Raw genomic sequence first — 27,859 nt, forward strand, 5'->3', positions numbered from 1 at the left:
TCTGCTTGGTTTGAAAATTAGGGAAGAACACTGGAAGATGTACTACCCGATTAATATTAGCCTCATAAGCAACCTTGGGCAGAAGGAAGGATTGTTGTGCAACACAACTATCTTTGTGGAACAACAAACAGGGTGGGGTTTGATAGAGAAAGCTTGAAGTTCAGACACTTTTAGCTGAAGTGATAGAAGACTGCTTTCTTAGTAGCCAAGACAAAAACTTCACATCAACCTTTGCTGATGCTTCGAAAAGAGCTGCAACCAATGCTTGCAAGACCATGGTAAGGTCCGAAGGAGGAGTGGGATCCTTAATGGGAGGACAAAGAAGAAAGATGCCTTTGAGGAAAGCCTTGCACAGCTTAGAAGCCGAGGGTAATGAATTTTCTCCAACATGAAAGTTCGAGACAGCTGCCGGTTGCACTTGCTAGCTCCATTATGAAAAATGGATGTTAAAAAAAAATCTAACAGCAGAAATGGGAGCCATAAAAGGATCCAGCTGGTTTCAGGCCCAAATAGAAAATCTCTGCTATTGTATACTTTCCTGATGAAATACTTATGTGCTACTACTAAAATCTCCCTAACTGGGGAAGAAAGCCCAGGATTTCTAGCCATCAATGGAATTTGAGTAACCAAGCAGTCAACTTTAGGTTGGGTAGATCTGGGTGAGGAAGTCCCAAGGGATGTGAGAGCAGGTCTGGAGTGGGATCCAGAATCCATGGTGTAATTCAATTTAACAGAGAAACTTTGGAAATTGGTTGCCCAAATTTAGTCTTGGAATATGAAGCAAAAAGCTGGTCAGACTTTTTGAAATGTTTGGTCCTATCCAAATAAAAACATAATTGTCTATGCACATTCAGCATAAGAAGTTTGTATTCTGCTTTGTTCTGAAAATTAGGGAAAAACACTGCAAGATTTACTACCCGATTAATATTAGCTTCATAAGCAACCTTGGGCAGGAAGGAAAGATTGGTGAGCAACGTAACTATCTTTGTGAAAGAACAAATAGGGTGGGGGTTGATAGATAACAGGTTGACTCTTTTAGCTGAAGTGATAGCTACTAAAAGCAGTCTTCCAAGACAAACTTCAAATCAAACTTTGCTGCTGGTTTGAAAGGAGGTGCAACCAATGCTTGCAAGACCATGGTAAGGTCCCAAGGAGGAGTGGGATTCTTAATGAGAGGATGAAGAAGAAAGGCTCCTTTGAGGAAAGCCTTGCACAGCTTAGAAGAAGCCAAGGGTAATGAATTTTCTCCAACATAAATGTTCATGCACCTTGACAGGGGAAAAGCTAGCTCCATTATGAAAAATGGATGTTAAAAAAATCTAACAGCAGAAATGGGAGCCATAAAAAGTGATCCAGCTGGTTTTGGGCCCAAATGGAAAATCTCTTCACCTGCTATTGTATACTTTCCTGGTGGAATACTTGCGTGCTACTACTAAAACCTCCCTAACTGGGGAAGAAAGCCCAGGATTTCTAGCAATCAATGGAATTTGAATAACCAAGCAGTCAACTTTAGGTTGGGTAGATCTGGGTGAGGATGTCTTGAGGGATGGGAGAGAAGGTCTGGAGTGGGATCCAGAGTCCATGGTGGATGCACTAGGTGAGACCAGAGAAGGAGAAACCACACTTGTCAAGGCCAAAAGGGAGCAATGAGGATAACTTTGCCCTTCAACCTCTGAGCTTTCTGAAGAAACATGGAATGACTGTGGAGTAAGCATGGACTACAACATCTCTCGGACTGTCCCTGAGGAGGGATCAGAGCAAAGAACTCACTGCACTTGGTGTTTGAAGGAGAAGCGAAGAGATTGCAGCAAGGCCGACTGCATTTATGAAAGACCATGTCTACCACTGAAGGATTCAGAGACCACTTGTGAGGCATCAGAATGCTCCTGCTAAAAAGGCAATGGAGGATACTGTCCACTGCCACAACCTCATGGCCTCTCCACACAAGGGATAAGATTTGGTTCCTCCCCGCTTGTTGATGTTCCAAACAACTAACATGTCTGTCTGAATTGCAATGTTCCCTGAAGGAAGAGAGGTATGAAGGGCTTGCAAAGCGAGAAGCACCATTCTTATCTCCAGGATGTTTATGTGCAAATTGGTCCCCATAGAGCACACCAGGTGCCTTGGACTGTCTGACCCAGAAAATGCCCCTCCAAGCTGGGAAGCATCCGTGGTCACAGTGGCCTTTGGGGGAGGAAGAATAAAAGGACAACACTGTTGAAGAACCTGGTATTGAAGCCAGCCTCGAATAGATTCCATGTATATTCAAAGTAGTCTGACTGGATGATTTACAGGATAAGGAAAGGAGGGACCATTGAACTGCTCTCATGTGGAGATGAGCTATAGTAACAAGAGATATGGTGGCAACCATGGAGCCCAACGCTCTTAGAACAAGACACACTGGAGGCATAGGAATGTCTAGAATCCGAAATGGAGTCAGAGGGTGGAAAGCCTGTCTGGAGGAAGAAGAGCTAAGCAATGTGTCATTTCCAGATGGGCTCCGATGAAATCTATCACCTATACCAGTTGTAGATGAAATTTCTTCAGGTTGATGGAGATGCCAAAGGTTGAGGCTAGCTGAAGTAGGTAATCCTTGGCTTGGAGGAGTCTATGCCTGGTGGGAGCAGTGAAGAGCCAATCGTCCAGATAGGGAAATGCACACAATCCTTGTCGACTCAGGTGAGCTGCCACTACTGACATACATTTGGCGAACACCCAGGGGCTGTGGTGGTAATGATAGACTCCCCACTGGAAGCAGAGAAATCTTCTGGAGCTCCTATTCATTTTGCTGTGATAGTATGTGTCCTGAAGGTCTACTGAGCACATCCAGTCGTCCTTGTGCAGGATGAGCAGAATGCACTGAATTGTGACCATTCAGAACTTTGAATTGGCAATGGATTTGTTCAGATGTGTCAGATCCAGAACAGGTCTGAGGTCCCCTGTTTTTTGGGTACTAAAGAATCTGGAAAAGATGCCTGATCTCAGAAGGTCTTGGGGGACAGTCTGGATGAGCGGTCTTGGGGGACAGTCTGGATGACACTTTTTGTGAACAGCTTTGAAATTTATAGTGCTGCAGCCTCCCTCTGACTGGGTGAAACATCAGGGAGAGACTTTGTTGGAGAGAGAGTTTGGAAAAAGGGAATGACAGCCCCTGGATGTTATGTTCAACACCGAACAGTCATTTGTGATGGCTTCCCAGGCTGTTGGGGTGTAGAGAGAAATGTCCCCCAACTGCCTCCAGAGTTGAGGAGTTGGGCAATCCTTCAGGATCACTGATTAGGCCTATCCGAGATGGGTATCTCAAGACCCCTGGTTCACAGGCCCCCTCTGCCACGAGGGCTGCATCCGCCATTAGCATGGTTTTCACCTCTGCCTCTGGAGGAAAATTCTCCTGGTGATTCCTGGAAAGGACCTTCAGATCTTCAGAACCACAACTTCTCGTCACCATGTTGGTTCTTGGAAGAGGACCATTGAGGGGTGGCAAAACGAATTGCAATGGCAGAAAAGGACTTTTCAGACCTTCTCACTCTGGGAGAACATGTCTCTAACAGTGGAACCAAACAAAGATGATCCATCAAAGGGAGCGTTAGTAAAGATCCCTTAAAGGGTTCCATGAAATCACAGGGCCACATCCAAGCGTGATGCCTTATAGCAATGCCTGAACCAGCTACTGGGAGGTACCCTCTGCCACATGCGAGATCAACCTCAAGAAAGTAGAGTTGTGTACACTTACCATAAGTGTAGGTGTTTGAGTGTATTCATTGTTGAAGTCATTACATTTGGGTTATCTGCTTGCAGTAGCCCTCAAGTCATCCTGATTAAAGTCTTGGGTCCTGCATCAGTTGCTGTCCCTTCTTCCATGACATCAGGTCATCAGGGGTATAAAACATGCAGCCGACGCCATTACATCAGTTGTTCTTGCCCCAGATGTCAGGTGCCCCCCTAATGGGAAGCAATTAAATCTATAAATACAAGAATATACCTCCAACAAAAAAGCAAATACACCAAAAAGCTTTTTACAGCATAGTAAGCGAGAGAGTAGATGTATAGCCAAAAGAAGAAAGGGGGCTGGAGGGAAGGTAACCAGGACTGCAACAGTGAATACACTCTAACATCTACATTTATGGCAAGTGTACACAACTGTACTACGTTCATGTTTCACTGCTGCAGTCATTACATTTGGGTAGATTCCCAAAGCTAAGGTTGGGAGGAGGAATTTAAATAGAATTAGAACCAGCTATAAGGCCCTGCAAGACTGCAGTGGCAAAACCAGCTCTGGATTTAGAGAAAATTGTCAAATGATAATGCTTGGTGAAAGTATGTACAGAACTCCAGGTAGCAGTTTCTAGGATGTCCCTAGTAGGGACGCCAATGAGAAAGGCTGTAGAGGTAGATGCAGCCCTGGTTGAATGGGGTCTGATGCCCTGTGGGATAGGTTTTCCATGGTGCTTGTAGCATAAATGAATGCAGTAGCCTATCCATTTTGAAATGGTTTCTTTTGAAATAGCTTTCCCCCTCTGTCCCTGCAGCAAATGCCACCAGCAGTTGTTCAGATTTCCTTTGAGGTTTAGGCCTGTCCAAGTAGTATCTAAGCTGTCTGTGCATATCTAGAGTGCAGTATCCATTCCCTCTTTGTTCTGTGGGTTATGAAAGACGGTAAGCAAATGAATGGACTGATTAAGAGCCAAACTGGATTCCACCTTGGGCATGAAGGAAGGAATGGTTCCTAAAGGACACCTGCCTGCATGAAAGATGATGAAAGGTTCCACTGCCATAAGGCCCTGTAATTCAGATACACTTCTTGCAGAAGCGATTGCTAAAAGGAAAGCCGTTTTCCAGGAAAGAAATTTTAAATCTGCAGTAGCAGCTGGCTTGAATGGAGGAAGACTTGAGTTTCTCAAAGACAAAGTTAAGATCCCAGGCTGGAGTTGGAGCTCTCCTGGGTGGCCTTAAATTTTTGGCCCCTCTGAGGAACTGCCTGAGCACTGGGTGAGAGAAGAGGGGAGGCTCTGTGCTATAATGAGCTGAAATGGCTGAGGCATGAATTTTGATGGAGGAAAAAGACAAGCCCTTATGAAGCATCTCAGTCAAGTATTGTAGAATCTGAGGTAAATTGGGCACTGCTGTGTTCATTCCTTGAGACTGGTTCCAGGCACAGAATCTTTTCCATTTTGCAGCATAGGATTTTCTAGTACTAGGCCTCCTTGCCTCTAAAATGACATCCATCACTGATTTACTGAGGGATGGTAAAGGAGAGATTACATAAATTAGCCAGGCTGCTAGGTTCAGGGTTTGCAGCTGAGGGTGCAGAATCTGGTTCTCCTGCTGAGACAACAGGGAAGGAGTCTGCGGCAGGTGCCATGGATCCAAGCGTGACACACTGCGCAAGAGTGGGTACCAGTGTTGGCGAGGCCAGTCTGGTGCAATTAAAATCGTCCTCGTCTTGTCTGATCTTTAGTAGTACCTTGGAGAGCAGAGGAAGAAGAGGAAAGGCATAAACCGATAGGTTTTTCCATCTGAAGGACAGAGCATCCACTTTCCAAGCTAGCTTGTGGGGAATCCTTGCGCAAAATTTGTCCAGTTGATGGTTCTGGAGGGAGGCAAACAGGTCCATCTCTGGGCTCCCCCATTTGCTTGTTAACATGTTGAAAATCCTTGGCTCCAGTTTCCACTCGTGCAGGTTCATGAGGTTTCTGCTTAGTCCGTCTGCCAGTGTATTTAGTTTTCCTGGCAGGAATTGAGCTTGTAGATTCACTTGGAAGCTCAAGGCTGTGTTCCACAATGCCATGGCTAGTCTGCAGAGGGGGTAAGAATGTGTACCCCCTGCTTGTTTATGTACCACATAACAGTGGTGTTGTCATCCTTTACCATTAGTTGTCCTGAAAGAATGTGGCCCTTGAAGGCTGTCAGAGCATTCTGTACAGCTAACATTTCCTATTGATTCATGTGCAGGTGCATTTGACTTGGGTTCCATTTGCCCTGAATGCACTTCCCTGCCAGGTGAGCCCCTCATGCATAGTCTGATGCATCTGTTAAGATTTGGGCGGCAGGGGGTAATAGGAATGGTAATCCCCTGTTTTGGTGGCAGGTCTCTGCTCACCAAAGGAACTCTAGGCATAGGCAAGGTATGATAGGAATCCTTGCTTCTAGATACTGTGAATGTTGACACCATAGGCTTTTGAGATACCATTGTAATTTCCTCATATGCAGCCTTGCATATGGAATTAGAAGAATGCAGGAGGCCATGAACCCCAAGGCTTGCAGTATTTGCCTCGCAGATAGCTGGGTTTTTGTGGCCAATTGTTTGAAGTAAGTTGTCAAATGAATCAGTTTCTCTGGCGTGAAGAAAGCCATCTGGGAAGTTGTATTCAAACTTGCTCCCAGGAATATAACTTGACAGGGTAACAAGTGGGATTTCTTTTCATTTATGGTGAACCACAAACAAGTTAGTACCCTTTGAACAAAGGCCAGATTCAAAAGAATGTCCTTTCTTTCTGCCTGAATTAGACAATCGTCCAGGTATGGGTATATCTGAATATTTCTTTGCCTGCAAAATGCAATGACTGGAGCTAGGCACTTTGTGAATACCCTGGGCGCAGTAGATAAGCCAAAGGGCAGTGCAGAGAAAGTACAGTTGTGTACACCTACCATAAAATGTAGATGTTAGAGTGTCTTCACTGTTGCAGTCACGACTGTAGGGTTCTCCCCTGCTGGTAGGCAGCCCTCGGTCGGCCAGAATCCCAAAGTCTGGGTCTGGCGTCGGCTGTTCAACCCTGCTCCCTGATGTCAGAGCACCAGGAGTATAAAGCTGACAGCCGACGCCATCTTCTCCAGTTTTTCTTGCCCCAGATGTCAGGAGTCCCAAAATGAAAATGGTCCCAAAACCTTTGCAAATACACCTCAGAAGAATGGTGAAAAAAGGAACCACACAAAAGTAAAAATAAGAGGGGACAGGAGGGAGGGAAACCCAGACTGCAACAGTGAAGACACTCGAACATCTACATTTATGGTAGGTGTACACAACTGTACTATGTTCATCGTGTTTCACTGTTGCAGTCATGACTGTAGGGTAGAATCCCAAAGCTGAAAGAAAGGGAGGTGGTCATAAAGAAGGGGCGGCTAAAAGGCCCTGCAAGACTGCATAGGCAAAGCCTGCCCTAGACTTAGAGTAGAGGCAAATTGTAGTGCTTAGAGAAAGTATGCACTGAACTCCAAGTTGCAGCTTCCAAAATGTCCTTGGTAGGAACTCCCCTGAGGAAGGCTGCAGAAGTGGCAGCAGCTCTGGTGGAATGAGTCCGTATGCTCCCTGGGATTTGCTTTCCATGGTGTGAATAACAAAATCTGATTCCATGAGCAATCCATTTAGAAATGGTTTGTTTAGAAATGGCTTTACCTTGGGAACTGGAAGCATAAGAAAAACAATTGTTCTGATTTTCTGATGTCCTTGGTTCTGTTCAGGTAAAAACGTAGCTGTCGATGTACATCCAAGGAATGTAAGATCCTTTCCCCTTTATTTTGAGGAGTGGGGAAAAAGGTTGGCAAGTGGACAGATTGATTTAAAGCCACTTTAGAAACCACCTTAGGCATGAAGGTCGGATTAGTCCTCAAAGATGCCCTGTCTTGATGAAAAATAATATAAGGTTCCACCGCCATAAGAGCTTGTAACTCTCTCCTGGCAGAGGTTAGTGCCAACAGGATAGCTGTTTTCCAAGATAAAAACTTGATGTCAGCAGAAGCGGCAGGCTCAAAAGGAGGCAAGGTCAGTTTTTCCAAAACATAATTGAGATCCCAAGCAGGAATAGGAGGAGATCTAGGAGGTCTTAAGTTCTTAGCTCCTCTGAGGAACTGTCGCATGAGCTGGTGGTAAAAGATGGGAGGGTCTGTATTATAATGAGCAGAAATAGCAGAAGCATGGATCTTAATGGAAGAAAGAGAGAGACCCTTATGTAAGAGATCCGTCAAGTAAAGAAGAATTAAAGTAAAGTAATGTTAGGAAGAAGAGGATCGGAATCCTGAGCCTGCATCCAGGAACAAAATCTTTTCCATTTTCCTGTATAAGATTTCCTAGTGCTAGGACGTCTGGCTTCTAAAATGACATCCATAACCTGCTTGGGTAGAAAAGAAGAAATCAAAGGCCCTGGATTAACCAGACCGCCAGGCTGAGAGTTCTGAGGTGAGAGTGTAGAACCTGACCCTGATGTTGGGACAGAAGGTTCGGAGACTGTGGTAAAATCCAAGGAGGGTCCAGGCATAGGTTTATTAGAGTTGGATACCAAAACTGCTGAGGCCAATTCGGAGCCAACAAGATTATCATCTTGGGTTTGTCCTGTTTTATCTTCAATAAAACTCGTGGAAGAAGAGGTAGAGGCGGAAAGGCATATCCAGAGAGGTTCCTCCAACTGAATGACAGGGCATCCACTTTCTAAGCCTCTCTGTGGAATGTCCTGGTGCAAAAATTCTGTAGCTGATGATTTAGATGGGATGCAAAGAGATCTATGTGAGGACATCCCCATACTGCTGTTATCATCCTGAATATTTTGGTGTCCAGCATCCACTCGTGCGGATCCGAAAGGTAACTGTCTGCCAGTAAGTTTTGTTTCCCTGGTAGAAACTGAGCTTGAAGATCCAGATTGCAAGCTAGAGCTGTGTTCCATAAATCCATGGCTAGTCTGCAAAGGGGGTAGGAATGAGATCCCCCTTGCTTGTTTATGTACCACATAACTGTGGTGTTGTCTGTCCGTATTAGTAGTTGTCCTGGTTGTATGAGATTCCTGAAGGCCAACAGAGCTTTCCGAACGGCTAACATTTCCTTTAAGTTGATATGCAGGTGCTTCTGATCCTTTGTCCAAAGGCCCTGCAGACAATTGCCCTGAAAATGGGCTCCCCAAGCATAATCCGAGGCGTCTGTGGTTAGAATCTGAGAGGCAGGAGGTAGACGGAAGGGCTTCCCTTTGTTTAGAGCACATGCCCTGGACCACCAAAGAAATTCCTTTTGAAGGCAAGGAAGGACAGGAATCAGTATGTCCAAACTGTGGTAATGCTGAGACCATACACTTTTTAGGTACCACTGTACTTTCCTCATGTGTAGTCTTGCATATGGTACGAGAAGGATGCAGGAGGCCATGTAACCCAAAGCCTGCAGGAATTTCCTTGCAGATAGATGGGTTAGAGTTGCCAAGGCTTTGAAAGTTGGTGCCAGCTGTAATTGTTTTTCGGATGTCAGAAATGCCATCTGGGTCGTAGTGTTTAGAAGAGCACCCAGAAAAGTTATCTGTTGTGATGGTGTCAAATTTGACTTTGTTTACAGAGAATCCCAGGAATTTGAGGAGGTTTTGTACAAAGTCCAGATGCTGGAGTAAGACATCCTTGCTGTCTGCCTGAATTAGACAATCGTCCAGATAAGGGTAAATTTGAATTCCCTTGAGTCTGCAGTAAGCTACTACTGGAGCCAGGCATTTGGTGAAGACCCTGGGCGCAGTAGACAATCCAAAGGACAGCGCAGAGAATTGAAAGTGCCTCGATCTGGCCTTGAACCTGAGGTATTTTCTGCGATCCTGCCTGATGGAATGTGTAAATATGCCTCCTGCCTGATGGAATGTGTAAATATGCCTCCTTTAAATCCAAAGTCACCATCCATGCATCTTTGGACAGCACTGGAAGTAACTGCTGTAGAGTAAGCATCTTGAATTTTGGAATCTCTAGAAAGGTGTTCAAGACTGACAGATCCAGAATGGGTCTCCATGAATTTTGCTTTCTTGGGACTAGAAAGAGCCTTGAGTAAATCCCTTTTCCCATCTCTGAAAGAGGTACCAGTTCTATGGCATTCATAGCCAAAACAGCTTCCACCTGGTTTAAGGCCTCCATCCATTGATGTTTTGGAAGGTCTGGTCATCCGCCTGGCCTTGGCAAAGTATGAAAAAGTACAGTTTTGTACCTACCATAAATGTAGATGTCCGAACTGGATAGCATCTGCAGTCATAACAACTGGGTTGTCCTGTCGTCAGGCAGCCCTTCAGTCGGCCGGATTCCAAAGTCCAGGTCCGGCCGCTGATGTCGCACTTCACCCGACGTCATCTTTGTTGGTCTTCGGGTATAAAGGCATCAGCCGACGCCATTTTCCTCAGTGTTTCTTGCCCCAGATGCCAGTAGCCCTCTTGAAGGCTAAAATTTGGATAGATGCCAATGTTTCCAAATAGAGGTAAACACAAAAATAAGCATGTATGTACATATATACAAACAAATACACCATAAAAGACTCCCCACCAGCTAGCTATTAGGAGGGTAAACACCCTAGGAGTACCACAGAGGGAAGGAGGAGGGTAATCTGACTGCAGATGCTATCCAGTTCGACATCTACATTTATGGTAGGTACAAAACTGTACTATGTCCTTCATGGATGCATCTGCAGTCATAACAACTGGGTAGAATACCATAGCCAACTAGGGGAGGAGGATAAAACTAGATTATGGTGTGTTTAGGATCCCTTGCAGTACAGCAGTGGCAAACCCTGCTCGGGATCTGGAATATAGAGGCAAATTGTAATGCTTGGCAAATGTATGCACGGAGGTCCAAGTAGCCGCCTCAATAATGTCTTTGGTTGCCACTCCTCGTAAGAAGGCTGTGGTAGTGGCTGTTGCCCTTGTAGAATGAGGTCTTATGTTCTGTGGAATTGGTTTCCCATGGAAGGAGTAACAGAATCGTATGTAATTTCCTATCCATTTGGAGATTGTCTGTTTTGAAATAGCTTTTCCTTCTCTTCCTGTTGCATAGGCTACAAAAAGTTGGTCAGTCTTTCTGCTACTTTTGTTCTGTCCAAGTAGTAGCGTAGCTGTCTATGTACATCCAAGGTATGTAGTATTCTTTCCCTCTGTTTTGTGGGTTGGGAAAGAAGGTAGGTAGGTGGATTGCCTGGTTTAAAGACACTCTGGATACCACCTTAGGCATAAATGTAGGATTAGTCCTCATGGTCACTCTATCTTGGTGGAAGATTAGGATTAAGGCCTGTAGTTCTGAAACCCTCCTTGCTGAAGTAATTGCCAGTAGGAAAGCAGTTTTCCATGACAGGTGTTGTAGGTCTGCTGTTGCTGCTGGTTCAAAGGGTGATAGTGTCAACTTTTCTAGCACAAAGTTTAAGTCCCAAGCTGGTAATGGTGGTTTCCTTGGAGGTTTTACATTCTTGATTCCTCTGAGGAACTGCCTGAGCAAAGGGTGCGAAAAACAGGTGGATCAAAGCTGTATTCTGCTGAAATAGCTGATGCATGTATCTTGATGGAGGAGTAGGACAGGCCTGAATGAAGAAGTTCGCCAGATACTCCAGAATGTTAGGCATATCTATGTTTGACGATCTTTTCCTCTTTCAGTACTCCAAATGACAAACCTTTTCCATTTTCCAGCATAGTTCCTTCTTGTTGAAGGTCTGCGGCTGCGTGTTCAAGAATAATGTCTTTTACTCTTTGTGAAAGTTCTGGATTAGCTGCTGCTATGTGATGCTCCATGCAGTCAGTTGTAACGTTTTAGGTTTGGATGTATGATGCTGTAGTTGTTCTGAGTTAACATCAAAGGCATCAGAGGTATTGGCCACATATTGTTCCGAGACATGCTCCTCAGCAGTGGGTACCAGTGTTGTCTTGGCCAGTTTGGAGCTATCAGGATTATCCTTGGACGTTCTTCCTTGATTTTTAGTAATACCTTGTGTATCAAGGGAAGAGGTGGGAATGCATATGCTGTTAGGCCTTTCCAGCTGAAGGAGAGCGAATCCACTTTCCATGCTAGTGGGTGGAATGTCCTTGTGCAGAATTTTTTGAGCTGCTGATTGAGAGGTGATGCGAATAGATCTATCTGAGGCATTCCCCATTTCTTTGAGATGGTCTTGAAGATGTCCGGGTGCAGCTTCCATTCGTGGGCATCCGATGTGGTTCTGCTTAATATGTCTGCTAGAGTATTCTCTTTTCCCGGTACAAATATTGCCTGTAACTGGATGTTGTAGCTGAGCCAGGGTCCACAGCTCCAAAGTCATTCTGCATAGGGGGTATGAATGAGTGCCTCCCTGTTTGTTGATGTACCACATGACTGTGGTGTTGTCTGTCCTTATCATCAACTGGCCCTCTTTGAGAAATGGTCTGAACTTTTGGATTGCCAGTTTTACTGCCAGCATTTCTTTTAGGTTGATGTGCAGGTGAAGTTGATCCTGTGTCCACAATCCTTGTACGCATTTGTCTTGATGTGGGCCCCCCATCCTAGGTCTGAAGCGTCTGTTGTGATGGTCCGGCTTGCTTGACCTTTGCGAAAGGGTAGCCCTGGGTTTGACTGGCATGCCTGAGCCCACCATAGGAACTCCTGTTTTAAGCATGGAATTAATGGGATTTCTGTTTCTAGGCTGTGTCTGTGTTGGGACCATAAATTCTTTAGGTACCACTGTAGTTTTCTCATATGTAGTCTGGCAAGTGGGACCAAGATTATGCATGATGCCATGAAGCCCAAGGCCTGCAGTACTTTTCTTGCTGTTAACTTGTTCAGTTTTGTTAGTGCCAAGAAGTAACGAGGAGTTCTTTTGTTTTCTGTAGTTAGGAATGCCATTTGTTTTACTGTGTCCAATTCCGCCCAAGAATGTCCTTGTTTGGGATGGTATCAGCCTTGACTTTTGTAAATTGACTGTGTATCCCAGTGCTTGTAGCAAGCAAATGACCCTTTGTAAATCTGTTGTCAGCTTGCTTTTGTTGTCCCTTTGTAGCAGGCAGTCCAGGTATGGGTAAATTTGAATTCCTGTAGTCTGCAATGGCGATTACTGATGCCAGGCATTTTGTGAATACTCTGGGCAGTAGATAAGCCAAAGGGCAATGCTGAGAATTGATAGTGCTCTGATCCTGCAAGAAATCTGAGGTATCTTCTGCAGATTGGTCGGATGGGCGTCGAATGCAGGTATGCCTCCTTGAGATCTAGAGTTACCAGCCAACACTCCTTGCCCAGCATGGGAAGAAGTTGCTGTAGGGTCAGCATTTTGAATTTTGGGACAATGATATATGTATTTAGGGTGGACAGGTCCAGAATTGGTCTCCAACTGTTTTCCTTTCTTGGAACTAGGAATAGTCTTGAATAGAACCCCTTTCCTTGCTCTGCTGTTGGCACTCTTTCCACAGCTCTCATGTTTGTTAACTGCATTATCTGTTGTAGAGCCTCTGTTTTTTGATTTGGCATTCCTCTTTTGACTGGTAAGGTGTGGAAGTGGAACCGGTAACCTTGATCTATGGTTCGTAAAATCCACTTGTCTTTTGTTATATAGTGCCAGTTTTTTGAAAATAAGGTTAACTTTCCGCCTAGAGGAGCTGCTATTTGTTCCCTTGTAGGCGGATTTAGGGTTAAGTCACTGTGGCTGTGTTGCTGTAGTGGCAGAGGTTGTGTCTGTGCCTCTGTTGTTACCTTGCCACTGTCGTCCTCTGTGGGCACCTCCTCTGGATTGGTTTCTGCCTCTGGAACGTCTATTCCTTCCCCTTTGAGATCTTGTGGAGTCAGGAAAGGACCAATTTTTGGCAGGCCAGTTCCTGCTAAACCTTGGGGGTTGAACCTGCAAGAAATCTTTAACCGTTTGAACAGATTTTGCCTTTTCTTCCATTTTCTTCATAACCTGCTGGGCAGGTGTACCAAACAAACTTGTCTTATCCATAGGAGCATCTAGCAATTTGGCTTTAACATGATCCGGTAAAGCTTGCTCCTTAAGCCATGCATGCCTTCTTATCACTGTGCCAGTCATGGCTGATCTAAATGAAGCCTCCAGTGCATCATAGCCACATTTTAAGGAATGGTTACTAACCTGTTGTATGTTATTTACCATTTCTAATACATATTTCTTATCAAGAGATTCATCAGTGGTTAGCTTTTTAGTTAACTGATCAAGCATAAACTCTTGGTATTGTATCATGTGAAACTGACAGTTTAAAGCTCTAGCTGAGAGAGTAGCTGAAGTGTAGACCTTTTGCCCCATCTGTCTAATGACCTTGCTTCCCTTTCAGAAGGAGTAGGATTTTTAGCTGTGGTCGCGGCTACTGCCTTGGGACCCTGGGATATAGTTTCGGGGTCTGCAAGTGGAGCCTTGTAAAGGTGGTGATGAGTGTCTGGCACCCTGTAAAATCTGTCTGGTTTGGCAGGGGCTGGAGGTAAAGAGTCTGCGCGGTGCGGCAGACATCATTGAAAGCATCATCCACCACAGAGAGAACAGGGGGTATAGCTAAGGGCCTGTGCTGAGGAAGATGCAGAAAGGTCCTAAGTCTTTTTCTGGAGTCTGAAAAATCCTGTTGCTGCCATTGGAACTGCTCTCGCATGGCATGTAAGGTTTCCCCAAAGGAGAATCCTTCTGGTGGGGAAGCAGCTGGAATGGATTCTTCAGCATCAGAGTCTTCAAAATTGGAGAAAGGAGCCTCTGGCTGGTCAGTTATGTCTGATTCATCGGCAGAATCATCAGAGGACACTGGCTCAGGGGCTCTGCCCTAGGTCTCTTCTCTGGGGCTGAGAGGCCCTGTCTGGGTGAGATTGAGATCCTCTAATTAAAGAAATTAAATCTTCTGCCAGAGTAAGCATTTGAGAACTAGAGGAGGGCCTGGTTGTAGGGGTTTAACAGGCCCTGTTTTAGTAGTCTTGGCTGCTTTAGCCCTGGCGAAGGCCTTAATGGACATGGCTGCTGGAGGCCTAGCAGCACCACGTGCTGGGGTAGAGACATCCAAGGGAATGGTGTCTGATAAGTCAGTGGCAACCACCGTAGTGGATAAAATTTCTGAGGCCGATTCAAGAATGGTAGCAGGGGCCTCAGTTGTAGAGATAGATTCAGCTGTACTTTGATCAGTTTTCGGTTTCGGCCGAAACCGAGACACTCGCGGTATGCTTAGCCATGGTTTTGGCCAAAACCGCGGACCGCGAGTGTCGGTCTTTATCTTTGCGTTTTTTGGTAGATTGTGAAGTGGGAGGATCCGACGGCATAATGTACGCAAAATCAGAACCGAAAAACTGTTCAGCAAACTCCGACCGACGCCTAAGCGTTCGTCAGTTGAAAGAAGCACAGGCCGAACAGGCTGCTACGTCGTGGGCTGGGCCTAAACAAGGCAGACAGTAAGAGTGGAAATCTTTATGAGGTATTTGTTTCCCACAGGTTAAACAATTATTAACTTTTTCTGACATCGGCTGAGGCAAGAAAGAGTCCCCAACGGGGTACTTAGCTTTAGAAGTCTTCGGTAGTATTCGTAGAAGTAATCTCTGGATCCGACCGACCGGCACTTCCAACAGCTTCTGCTTGGTGCCACGCGGCAAGAAAGACTGAGGAAAATGGCGTCGGCTGATGCCTTTATACCCGAAGACCAACAAAGATGATGTCGGGTGAAGTGCGACATCAGCCGAAGCCGGACCCGGACTTTGGAATCCGGCCGACTGAAGGGCTGCCTGACGACAGGACAACCCAGTTGTTATGACTGCAGATGCATCCATGAAGGACATTGGAATTTGTAACCTCTTAAAATCACATCCAAAACCCATTTGTCCTGGGTTATTTGAGTCCAATTTTGGTAAAGAGAGAGTTTTCCTCCAAGAGGGGCTTCCTGGCAAGATGTTCCTGCAGCCCAACAGAGGGAGTCATTGAGTTTGTTTCCTTTGAGACTGTGACCTATCCTCTCCTCCCCTAGGGGTAGAAGCAGTCCACTGCCTTGGTCTATAAGCAGCTTGTGTTTGAGGCCTCCCTCTGGAGCGTCTATCTACCCCTTTGAGGCCTGTCTGAAGAGGGAAAGGACCAGTTTTTTGATGGCCAATTCCTGCTAAATCTAGGAGGCTGTACTTGTAAAAAATCTTTTAACTGTTTGCATGGATTTCGCCTTATCCTCCATCTTTTTAATCACCTCTTCAGCTTTAGATCCAAACAAAACATTATGCTGAACAGGAGCATCCAATAATTTAGCCTTTACTTGTTCAGGTAAATTTTGTTCCTTTAGCCATGCATGTCTTCTAATGACTGTGCCAGAGGCCGCAGCCCTACAAGAAGCCTCCAAGGCATCAAATCCACAGTGTAAAACATGCTTCCCAACTTGTTCAGTGGCATGCAATAAGTCATGTAATTCCTTATCCTCTGCACAGGCAGAAATGGAAGTAAATTTTTGTTTTAAGACAGACAAGAGGAATTGCTGATATTTAAGCGTATGAAACTGACAGTTTAAAGCCCTAATGGACAAAGTAGCAGAAGTGTACACCTTCTTGCCCCATCTTTCCAAGGCTCGAGAATCCTTTTCAGTAGGAATAGGATTTTTAGCAGTGGTGGCCTTAACACCCTTAGGACCCTGAGAAATAGTTTCAAGGTCAGCAGTAGGATTCTTGTATATAAAAACAGATGGGAATCAGGAACCCTGTAGTACCTATCAGGCTTAACAGGAGCCGGAGGAAAAGAATCAGGGGTTAAGTTAGCCTCTGAAAAGGCATCATCCACAATATCCAAAACAGGAGGAATAGCCAAGGGTCTATGTTGGGGAAGAAGAAGAAAATCCCTCAGTCTTTTCTTGGATTCTGAATACTCCTGTCCCTCCCAGTGGAAATGTTCCCTCATTTCATGCAGAGTTTCCCCAAAAGAAAAATCCTCAGGAGGAGAAGCTGAAGGAATGGATTCTTCCGCATCAGAATCCTCATAAGGAAGAAAAGAATATTCCTGATCAGAAGAAGAAACTGAGGAAACAGAAGCCTGATCAGGGGAATCATAATAAACATCCTGCCTTGGCCTTTTGTCTGGAGGGGGATGAGAACCCCTAATCATTGTAAGTAAATCCTCCACCATCTTGAATAACTGTTTGTGACTTGGGAGCCGGTTCAGAAGAGGCCTGTGTTGAAGTCTTTGATTTAGAAGGAGTCTTTGCCTTTGTCTTTGGCTTTGCCTTTATTTGAAGCTGAGTAGGCCTGAAAACCCCTTCGGAAGCCTGTACCTGCACAGCGGCTCCGGACCCATCCGAAGGAGCATTGTCCGAAGGTCCTGCAACAGAGATATTTAAAGGCCTGGTTGGCTCCTCGTGAGAGTCCGTTTCGGCAGTCTGTTCTGAAATGGCCGATGACAGGGGCTGCAAAAGCGCCTCACTGATGATGGCCGAACCTGAAGCTGGTTCAACATGTGCGCTATCAAATTTGGACCTCGGAGGCCTGTCTTTATCCTTGCGACGCTTGTGAACTCCGGTAGATGGAACAGTGTCTGACGACATTTTGTAGTTAAAGCGCCTACCGAAGTAATGAAAAGCAAAATCGTACCTTTGCTTAATTGTACATTGATTGAATCTAGCACAAAACCGACAACTAGCTACGTTGTGGTCAGGGCCTAAGCAAGGAATACAGTAAGAATGAAAATCCTTATGAGGTATTTGCTTCCCACATGAAATACAATTAACTTTTTCTGACATCGGAGTGGAGCAAGAAAAAAGTTTCCCCAACGGGGTACTTAGCTTTGAGTGGAGAAGAAAGTCTTTGGACCGAAGTATGTAGAAATATTCGTCAGGAGTCAACCGACCGGCACTTGCGAACTGCTAACACCGCACGGCAAGAAAGACTGGAGAAGATGGCGTCGGCTGTCAGCTTTATACTCCTGGCGCTCTGACGTCAGGGAGCAGGGTTGAACAGCCGACGCCGGACCCAGACTTTGGGATTCTGGCCGACCGAGGGCTGCCGGCCGGCCGGCAGGGGAGAACCCTACAGTCATGACTGCAACAGTGAAACACGATGAACATCTGCATGTAGCCTGCTTTGAAGCGTAGGTATATTCTGCAAGACTCCCTGATAGGGCTGTGCAGGAATGCTTCTTTTAAGTCTAGTGTTGCCAACCATGCATCCTTGCCTAGCATAGGAAGCAGCTGGTGAAGAGTCAGCATTTTGAATTTTGGAATCACCAGAAAGGTGTTTAGAATAGAAAGGTCCAGGATAGGACACCAAGCATTGCCTTTTCTGGGTACCAGGAAAAGTCTCGAATAGATACCTTGTCCCTTTTCCTCTTCTGGTACCAACTGAATAGCCCCCATGCCTTAAGAGAGTACTTGATTTTGGGCCTCTGCCCACTGATTTGGGGGTAGATCTGGCCACCCGCTTGGTGTTGGTAAGGTGTGAAAATGAAATCTGTATCCATGGGACACTATTTAAAACCCATTTGTCCTGGGTAAGGAGCTCCCAGTTTTTGGCCTGCAGACCAATCTTTCCGCCTAAAGGAGCATTCAGTTGGGAAGTGCTTGGAAGTTTTAAAAGCAAGTCATTGAGACATTTTTCATAGGGGGAGTCTTACTACTGCCTGATTTTGGTGCGGAAACCCCCGACTGCTTAGTCGTGCGTGTCCCCCTGGGACTGAAACCTGGGGTTTCTGCTGTGTCTGTGTATGGTTTGAGAAGACCTGGAAGGGGCTGGAAAGGACCATTTCTTAGAGGGCCAGTGCCTACTAAATCTAGGAGGCTGAACTTGTAAGAAATATTTAACAGTTTGCATAGATTTAGCTTTATCTTCCATCTTTTTACGAACTTCCTCAGCCTTGTTGCCAAACAGGCGGTCCTGATTTAAGGGAGCATCCAACAATTTAGCTTTAACATGATCAGGCAAAGATTGCTTCTTAAGCCAAGTATGCCTTCTGAGCACAGACCCAGTAACAGCAGCCCTGCAAGAGGCCTGTAATGAATCAAATCCACATTGCAAAGTATGTTTTCCAACCTGTTAGCAGAAAGCATTAAATCCTGTAATTCTTTATTTTCCACAGTCAGGAATCAACATCATTTTCTGTATAAGAAATCCAATAACATGTTGCTGATACTTTAACATATGAAACTGGCAGTTTAAAGCCATAATGGCCAAGGCTACAGAAGTGTAAACCTTCTTACCCCATCTATCCAGCACCCTGGAGTCTCTATCAGAAGGGGTAGGATTTGTAGCAGTAGAAGCCTTAATGCCATTGGGTCCCTGTGAAATATAGTCTCTGGATCCGCAATAGGATTTTTAAAAAGGAACTTGTGAGAATCAGGAACCCTGTAATATCAGTGAGGTTTTCTGGGAGCAGGAGGCAAAGAATCAAGTGCCAAACTAGATTCCGAAAAAGCATAATCAACAATGTCTAGTACAGGAGGAATAGCTAAAGGCCTATGCTGAGGCAGGAGTAAGAAATCCCTAAGCCTCTTTTTTTGAATCAAAAAATTCCTGGCTTTCCCAGTGGAAATGCTCCCTTAGAGTATGTAAGGTTTCACCAAAAGAAAAATCCTCTGCAGGGGAAGAGTCCTCTGCATCAGAATTCTCATAAATAGATAAGGGTAAATCCAGATCATCAGAAGAATCAGAAAAATCAGAATCCTGGTCAGAAGATTCATAAACCACTTCAGTCCTAGGTCTCTTAGTAGGGGGAGGTTGGCTTCCCCTGATTAGAGTTATAAAATCTTCAGCCATTCTTATTGTTTTTTTAGGCATAGAGGCTTATGCAGCCTAGGCGTCAGTTTTTTTTTAGGCATGGTTCGAGATTTAGGCCTAAATGACGAAGGAGGCGTCTGTTTAATATGCAAGTCCGTAGGCCTGAATACACCCTCAGAAGCCGGTGCCTGCACAGCGGCTCCAGACCAATCCAAGGTAGAGACATCTGAGGGTTCCATAGTTGAAGCATCGCATGGCATACCGGACTCCGAATGGGTCTCAGTAGAGGCCTGCGAATCAGAAGTAGCGGGTATCAGGGGCTGCGAAAGCGCCTCATTGAGTACTGGCGACTGGCTTAGGAGAAGCGTTGTCGGCATTTTTGGACCTTGGCTGCCTGTCTCTGTCTTTACGTTTCTCGAAATCCTGGTAGTTGGATGGCTAACCGATGACATTTCTGGATAATTAAACAGAGAACCGAAATATTTAGAGGAAAAATATACAGATGATGGATAGTGCGCAGATTTAAATAAAGCACAAAACAGACAGCAAGGTACGTCATGGTCAGGGCCTAAGCAAGGAATACAGTACGAGTGAAAATCTTTAGGAGGTATTTGCTTTCCACAAGTAATGCAATTATTAACTTTTATTGACATCGGTAAGGAGCAAGAAAAAAAAAAGTTTCCCCAACGGGTACTTAGTTTTAGTTGAAGACTTCCGTTCTGAAACTCGAAAACAAAAATTTCGAGAGTCGGCCGACCAGCACTTGCGAACTGCTTCTGCTTCGGGCACCGCACGGCAAGAAAAACTGATGTAATGGCATCTGCCGCATGTTTTATACCCCTGACGATCTGACGTCATGGAAGGGACAGCAATTGATGCAAGACCCAAGACTTTGTTAATCAGGCCGACTGAGGGCTACTGCAAGCAGATAACCCAATTGTAATGGCTGCAACAGTGTAACACCAAGAACATTGTATTAGCTATAGAAAAGAGTGGCCATTCTGGAGGAAAAGGTTTTCTGTTTCTCTGCAGACATGAACCCTGGGACAGAACTAGACAGCTCCATAACCAGGTCTCTCTGAAGTCTGGTCACAAACAGTTTGGTGCCCACAAAACGAAGGTAGCTGAACCATGCACCCACTTCCCAAATCTGTCCGAGAATCCTTGTTTGGAGGGTGAACAGAGGAGCTTTCCTGAGCCAGCTCCTTTTTGGTGGCTGCTGCAAACACCATGGCATTGACAGGTCTAATGAGGCCTATCTGAAGGTGCATTAAGGATCTTGTCAGGGCATTTGGGGATGGATTCCACTGTCTGGCTCCTTCCATGCCCTGCTGGAAATGAGATCAATAAGACAGTCCATGGGGGGGAATGTAGATGGGTCTGATCCAAGGGCTTCCAGGAACACTGACTCATCTAGGTTAGGGTTTTGGGTGGACCACCCACCTTTCTGGTGCAGGATTTCCATAATGTCTCCAAGTGAGACATCCTCATGTGGGGATCTTGGGGCCCTTCCTACAAATAAGTGTCCTCCGTGAGGGACTCTGGAGAGGAATCCATGTGTCCTTTTGGATGTATGCTTTTGAGGGCCCTCTCTGGTGGGATGTTCCAGGGAGGTATCTGAAGACTCAACGTGTTCCAATTGAAAGAAGTTTGGAAGTTCTTTATGGCAAGCTGTCCAGGATGAAACAGAAGGGATACCTTTTGCACAAATTCTCCTGAGGAGGAACTGGGGCTCAGAGGGGAAGAGCTGAGCCTCTCCTAGTGGCAGAGAGAACCCTCTCCACCACCTCAAATGCAGAGGTGGAATGGGAATCTGAGGGAACTCCCACCGGAGCTGAAGTGGTCAGTGGAGGAATCCTAAGAGTTCCCACCACTCCCAGATCAGAGAGGGGAGTCGGAGCTGTACTATCAAGCACCGAAACTCAAGTGGAAGAGACCGCTCCAAAAACTTTGGAGCCGATAACAAACCCTCAGATCTGATGCCTGTATTATGGCTCTCAGAGTCACCCCAATCCAAAACAGTTGGGGCCTAACTACTCAGAGCAACCAGAGTCGAGGTAACTGTACCTGTCAGCTCCAACTCTGAAGCTGGGGGTTGGATCACAGAAGGAGAGATGGGGACAAAAGCAGGCTGAAGGCTACTGGATCCAACAGGGGATGGAGGCTACTGGATACAACAGGGGATGGAGTGGGCATGACCCACCATTTGAATTTGTGCCTTGAGGAAGGCTCTCAGACTCACCCTGATCCAAAATTGTCGGGACCGAACTACTTGGGGCAACTGGAGTCGAAGTAACTGTAGCTGTCAGCTCTCGGGATCATCAGATCTGACAACTCTGAAGCTGGGGGCTGGACTGCAGAAGAAGAGATAGGGACAAAAGCAGGCTGAAGGCTACCGGATCTAACAGGGGATGGTGCGGGCAAGACCCCCAGTTGAATCTGTGCCTTGACGAACTTAATCAACATTCTACCTCAGCTTCAGAAAGGCTCCGGGAGGACCTGGTGGATGAAACAACTGAAGCAGGCCTTGAGGCTGGTCTAGGAGAATGAAGTAGTGGTGACTTGGGCATAGAGGTAACCGGCTCTGGAGAAAACCTAGGAAATCGCATCCAGATAGTTTCCTTGCCCACATTTGAAACAGATTTGGCGGACTTGCGAGAGGGCTCCCTGGGCAAAGAAGAACTTCTGTCTGGGGAACTTTTCTTCTCCTTATGCCTCTCGGTGGGAGTATGAGCCCCTAAAGTTCATAGAGAACCAAAAGAGAAGGAAGAAGGCAGAAAACCCCCCTCAGGATTAGTTTCCCTGTCAGAGCGAGCTGATTGAAACAAGCGCATATCGAACAAGAGGAGTCCAGGTGAGAGGCCCCCAAGCAAACTGACGGAGAAATTTTATGCCCACATGTAGCGCACTTTTTAAACTTCTCTGGCTTGTCAGACAGTTTCCCTTATTGGCCTTTGCTAACGAACATTTTTAAATACAGAAAGGGCTTTAAATGGGGGGGGGATAAAGAGATGGAAAGAACCGTAAAAGGAATGGACCCATGTGGTTACAGATATAGGATAGGGGAAATAAGTAACAGAGGTAGGAGAGATTATAAAGGAAAAAACGTCTGAAATTCACTCACAAAAACCAACAGAAGCTCAGAAAGTCACTATCCTGTGCTGTTTGAAAATATGGCAAATGAGATCTGAGGGATGAATGGGGAGCAGGGTATTATGAGTAGGGTAAGAGCTCAGATTTTTTGGATCATAGAGCTGTAGCAGTCGGCCAAGTCAGATCAGAGGTCTGCTCCGAACCCCACAGGTTGAAGACCAAATGAAAATAACTTCACATCATTCATTGTATTTATTTATTGCAAACCAAAAAATAATGTTTTAGGAAAAATGATTAAAGTAGTATATAAATGGAAAGAATTTACAATTATTGATATGGATGTTGTACTGTATGGAAGATAAAATTACAGAAATAAGGAGGAAACTAGAAAATGGGACAAGATGTTATTTACTGCTGTACTATGTTTATGAAAAAGATGCTGTGAAGATCCATTGTATTAGAAAATAAAAGAGGACGAAATAAAAAAAAATTACTGTGGTGGAAGGTGGGGTGGCGAAAATGGTATTGTTTGTTCTTGAGATGAAAACTGTATGCATTAATATTAAGAAAATGTCAATAGCCATGTTAAAGTTTGTGAACATAACCTTCTACTCTTTCGATAATTGCCATAGAATCTTTTACATCCACCTAACCTACCACCAAATCCAGCAGAAGGGAGCTCAGGTTTAATGTCTCACCCAGATTATTTCATGAATTAAGCACAGAGTATCATGGATTATTGTGGTGCACTACATTTCTGTTTTCTAATGCTGCTCTTGGCCATTTCTTGTATATCCAGTATTCCAAAAGCAGGGTTTTAATAGGACTTTCTTATTTTGATGTCTTGTGGGATTTGTGATGCCAATAGCAGCAAATTTATTATTTAATTAAAGCATTTCCAGTATTCTACTGACTGGCTAGCCAACTCCACTTGGTTAAGGACAGATAGTTAATGGTACCACAAATCTGTTTAGAGACCTTTACTTTTTTTGTCCTGCAGAATTTCCAACCTTCTTGGCTTGCCGTATGCAATGCCATGGCCACATTTAGGTTCTCCATTAAGGTTAATTTCTTCAAAAGGCTTACATTTCTACTTGAGAGCCTATCTGACCATCTTTAGTGTTGTTTAACTGTTTTACCTTTTATGTTACTACTGGTGCATTTAGTATTAAATACTAAGTAATGAACAGATGAATCTGGTAAAAGGGGTGTAGCAGTTAGTATGGAAGTTGAAAAACACTGACAACTATATTCAAAAACTGGCAAATAAGTATGTATACAAAGTGAGTATAAAAGGTTTACACACCCCTGTTAAAAAGCCAGGTCTTTGTGATATAAAAAAATGACACCATAATAAATCATTTCAAAACTTTTCCCACCTTTAATGTGACCTATAACCTGTACAATTCAATTGAAAAAAACAAAACAAAATGGCATAATAGAATTTTCCAACTGTTCACCACAGTGAACAACTGGAAAATATTAGTAGCAGATGAGAACTTAAGAGACATTATTGGTGATATGCCAAGGTTTACTTTCAAGAATAAAGAACCTTAAACAGCTGCTATGCAAAGAAAATCAGAGGAGGAATGAACATCATGGCAGACATGGGACTTAACAGATATAGAAATTGTAAAGCCTGCCCGTATATCAATACCAGCAATTTATTTTTTCATCCTGTCAATGATAGAGAATATCAATTATACACCTATGCCAACTAGAACACAAGATATATGGTTTATTTAGCAACTTGCACAATTGTACAAGTTTTTATGTCAGAAAAACTATTTGTCCCTTAAAAACTTGAATTTTTCAACAAGTTAGTGACATTAGATTAAAGAACAAAGACAATTCTTTATTTCAGCATATTATGAAAAGCCCTATTCATAACTTCAAATTTTCAGTTTTGGAAGTTATGACACTGTCTTCATAAAGGGGAGATTTAAATAATCATATTGAATTAGCTGAGAGTAGCTGGATAGCCAATATGTCACCAGGTCTTAATGGCGATTTACCTTTAAAACCTATACTCATAGGAAGGAGGTGTAACAGGAAGACCAATGGATGATGTCATTACTAGATGAAGTCTGACTGGTTCCAGCCATTTTGAAAAAACACCTCTAGTTGGAATGTAATATGATCTGAGGAAGGCATAGGCTGAAAATGCTTATCACCATTTTTATTCTCTGTGTTGATTATAGCTTTATATTTAATAAAATTGGTTTTAATACTTATTTTACAATTATACACGTCTCTCTGTGGTGGCTATGCTACGTTTATCTTGTTTGATAGTATAATTATTTGCCTGAGCAAGCCTTTGGCAAACCCTGGTGTGTTTGTTTGTGATTCCTATAGTTATCATGCAATATTTGTTAAGCCCTACTAATCATCCTTATAGTTATCATGCAATATTTGTTAAGCCCTACTAATCATCCTTTTTTTAACAGCAGCTTCTGTTCTAGATTATACTAAATCATCGGTGCTGGTCTTTCACTCAGAATCCCCCTATTACTTTCTTTTTGCCTATTCTCCGATAGCAATCCTTGATAGGGAAGGCAATTTCTAGCTTGCAGTCCAAATGAATTCTTCCCATTCTATTGCCTTTTTCTTTCTAATTATTTGTTTCCAATACCTTGGCTCCTTTGCCAGTTTTCTACAATAAATTCTAGGCCCTCTTGCCTAATCTTCGTACCCCTAATTGCAGTCAACCCTATCAGAAGAACCTCCTTTCAGCACTCCTGTGTTGGCTCAGTTCCTGGAATACTTTCTGCTACTTTATGAATATAATATTCTGTATGGATATTATTTTCCGTAAGGATCACATCCAAAACCCCAGTATCTTCTTATTTCTTCAGCTTCCCCAGTTTCATCAACCCTTTCCATTTTGAATTGTAGATTTCTGTTTGCACTATGTATAAGAGCCTTAACTGTGTAGCTCTAAAATACCCCTACAAATCAGGTAATCCCAAACCACTTTGTTCTACTGGAATAATCAACTTATCCCACTTGGCTCTTGCCCTCTTCCTCTCCCACATAAAATTCTTAGACTCTACTGCTATCCACACCTTGTCTCATTCATAAAAATATGAATGACCTGTTTATAGAACTAAAGGTGCTAAAAACATTTTCACTGCGTGTATCTTGCTATCCATATCCATTAAACAGAGTTTCCAATTTCTTAGTTTTTTTATCTTTTGTTTAGTCTCTTCCCACATATCCTTAGCTGCCATAACAGAATCCTTTTTAAATCCATACCCCTAAGTACTTCATTTTATCATGTCCTCATAAATATGGGTATTGCTGAACCAATTTGTTTGTGTGGGTATGTAGTTTAGAACTATTGCCTTTGTTTTACCTTCATTAATTCTGAATCCCAAAAAGACTTGGGGAATATCCTGATACAGTTTCGACACTTAAATGCTATTTTCTGGTTTATGAGGTATAAAAAAAGATCATATTCAAATAAAGCCAACTTTTCTTGAGGACCATACCAATTATACTCTGAATTTCTGAGTCCCTTTTTTTGCCAGTGGTTCTAAATGTAATGAAAGTAACACATGAGAAAGATGACTGCCTGGTTCACCTGCCCAAACAAAAAGTTATCAGAGAAGAACCCTCCCACTTTAATTTTTGCCTCTGATCCCTCATATATCCTTCTAATCAACCTTACTATTTTATCAGGGAATATAAATGGTTTTATTGCCTTACTCATAAAAATCCCAGCTTACTCTGTTGAATGCTTTCTCTGCATCAAGACCAAACAACAGTGGCATTTTCTTACATTCCGCTTCCCTCTGAATCATCACTGTTCTATTAATGCTGCAAAATGTTTGCCTCCCCTCCACAAAACTACATTGATCAGTATCTATCAATTCTGGCATCACCTTTACCATTATTTTAGCAATTATAGACAAACACTTTGTAATCATGGTTTAGAGATGAAATTGGCCTATATGGAGCTTTATCTGATGGGTCTTTGCCATCTTTAGGTATTACACCTACAACTACTTTCCTTCCAGGATGTTGTTACTTCTTTTAAAAGACTGTTAAACAAAACCTTCCAGATCTTTATCACTTTCTTCCCTCCTAGCTTCCAAACGTCCACAGGAATGCAATCTAGTCCTGGAGACTTCCCTGTAGATAGGCAAGGAGATTATGAGAAAACAATGGTGATGCATAACTATTAATTGAGCCTCTCCTACCTCTAAGAGAAGGTCAGGTTTTCATAAAAACATTCAAGGTAACCTACTAACTACAGAAAATATATAAGTAATGATACGTTCACAGAATGAGGAGTCAAATGACTTCACTTTTAATTGTGTGCAATGGATTCTGTGCCCATTTGAATCTTGAGTACAGAGTAGCATAGTTACCTGCTTTAAGCCAGTGGAATCATCACTGATATCATCTGGCAGGAGTACAATCATGCTTAGATCCTTGCCTTTGTAAGGAAGCTCTAGAACTCTCAAATTCATTTCTGGAATATATCGAAATGGAAACTTCTTCTTCTGGTACATCATTTTCACTGGTTTTGTTTCATTCTAAGCATTAAAAGAATAAAAAAAAACATGGCAAAGTCAATAGAAACTGCAAAGCATGTTCGAGAGATATTTCAAATTCTTTAATATACTACCTTATTAAGTCTGAACTTCATGTCTTGTGTTGCTCCTTCATCAAATTTCTCAGCCCAGCTTCCTTTGAAATAGATGGCATTAACAAGCACTAATCGTGTAAGACTGTTGACCGTTCCACTAGCCAGCAGGTCTTGGATCTTCCCTGCAGGGAACACAGTGAGAAGAGGTTTACTGTCTAACTGATTTTAGTTACATGGTACATGCTAAATTTGACACAGTAGTCATCTGAACTAACTCATCATATGACAGACACAGTTTTCAGCAGACAATTTGCACTTAGGTTCAACAAAACACAAGCAATAATACCTGATGGGATGAGTACTTTTGTCATACTGTACAGTCACAGCTGGCAACAGAATGAGGGAGGGAGTGGCCATTGCTAGCTTTTCTGTCTCAGGGCGAGGATCAAACTGACTCACTTTTGTATGGATATTTAGCCAAGATACAGGACAGTTACAACAGTGGGACAATTCAGTGCATGAACATGAAGCCACTAAGCAGTGCATGGCACTGTAGTCGAAATTCTGTGCATGTACAGAACTGCACGTGTCACAGGCCAGTAATGTGCACTCCTGCCTCTGTGACATGCATACCAGATCCATGATGCGTGACTTTAGGATTAAAATAGAAACATCACTCCCTTTACTAGCACTGTGTGGGTAATAATTTGCCAAGAGCTGTTATACAGTTACCTGGCTTGGGGCAATTGGGGATCTCAGTTAAAAATGGAAGGCCTCAGTCCAAGGAGAGGGGAATCC

At 43.8% G+C, this 27,859-nt stretch overlaps 1 protein-coding gene across 2 annotated transcripts in view; it reads right to left on the reverse strand.

Moving 5' to 3' along the window:
- Positions 1-27,859, reverse strand: part of SERPINB1 (serpin family B member 1) — a gene marked incomplete in the record, with an annotated part of 209,072 nt that overhangs the window by 35,630 nt on the left and 145,583 nt on the right. For both annotated transcript variants that reach the window (XM_044065167.1, XM_044065166.1), the window contains 2 exon segments: positions 26,841-27,008; positions 27,101-27,243. In XM_044065167.1, the coding sequence (XP_043921102.1) occupies positions 26,841-27,008; positions 27,101-27,243 (311 nt within the window).

The sequence above is a fragment of the Protopterus annectens genome, chromosome 3.part0 (assembly GCF_019279795.1).
Source record: "Protopterus annectens isolate FY-2018-M chromosome 3.part0, PAN1.0, whole genome shotgun sequence".
Lineage (NCBI taxonomy): Eukaryota > Metazoa > Chordata > Ceratodontiformes > Protopteridae > Protopterus > Protopterus annectens.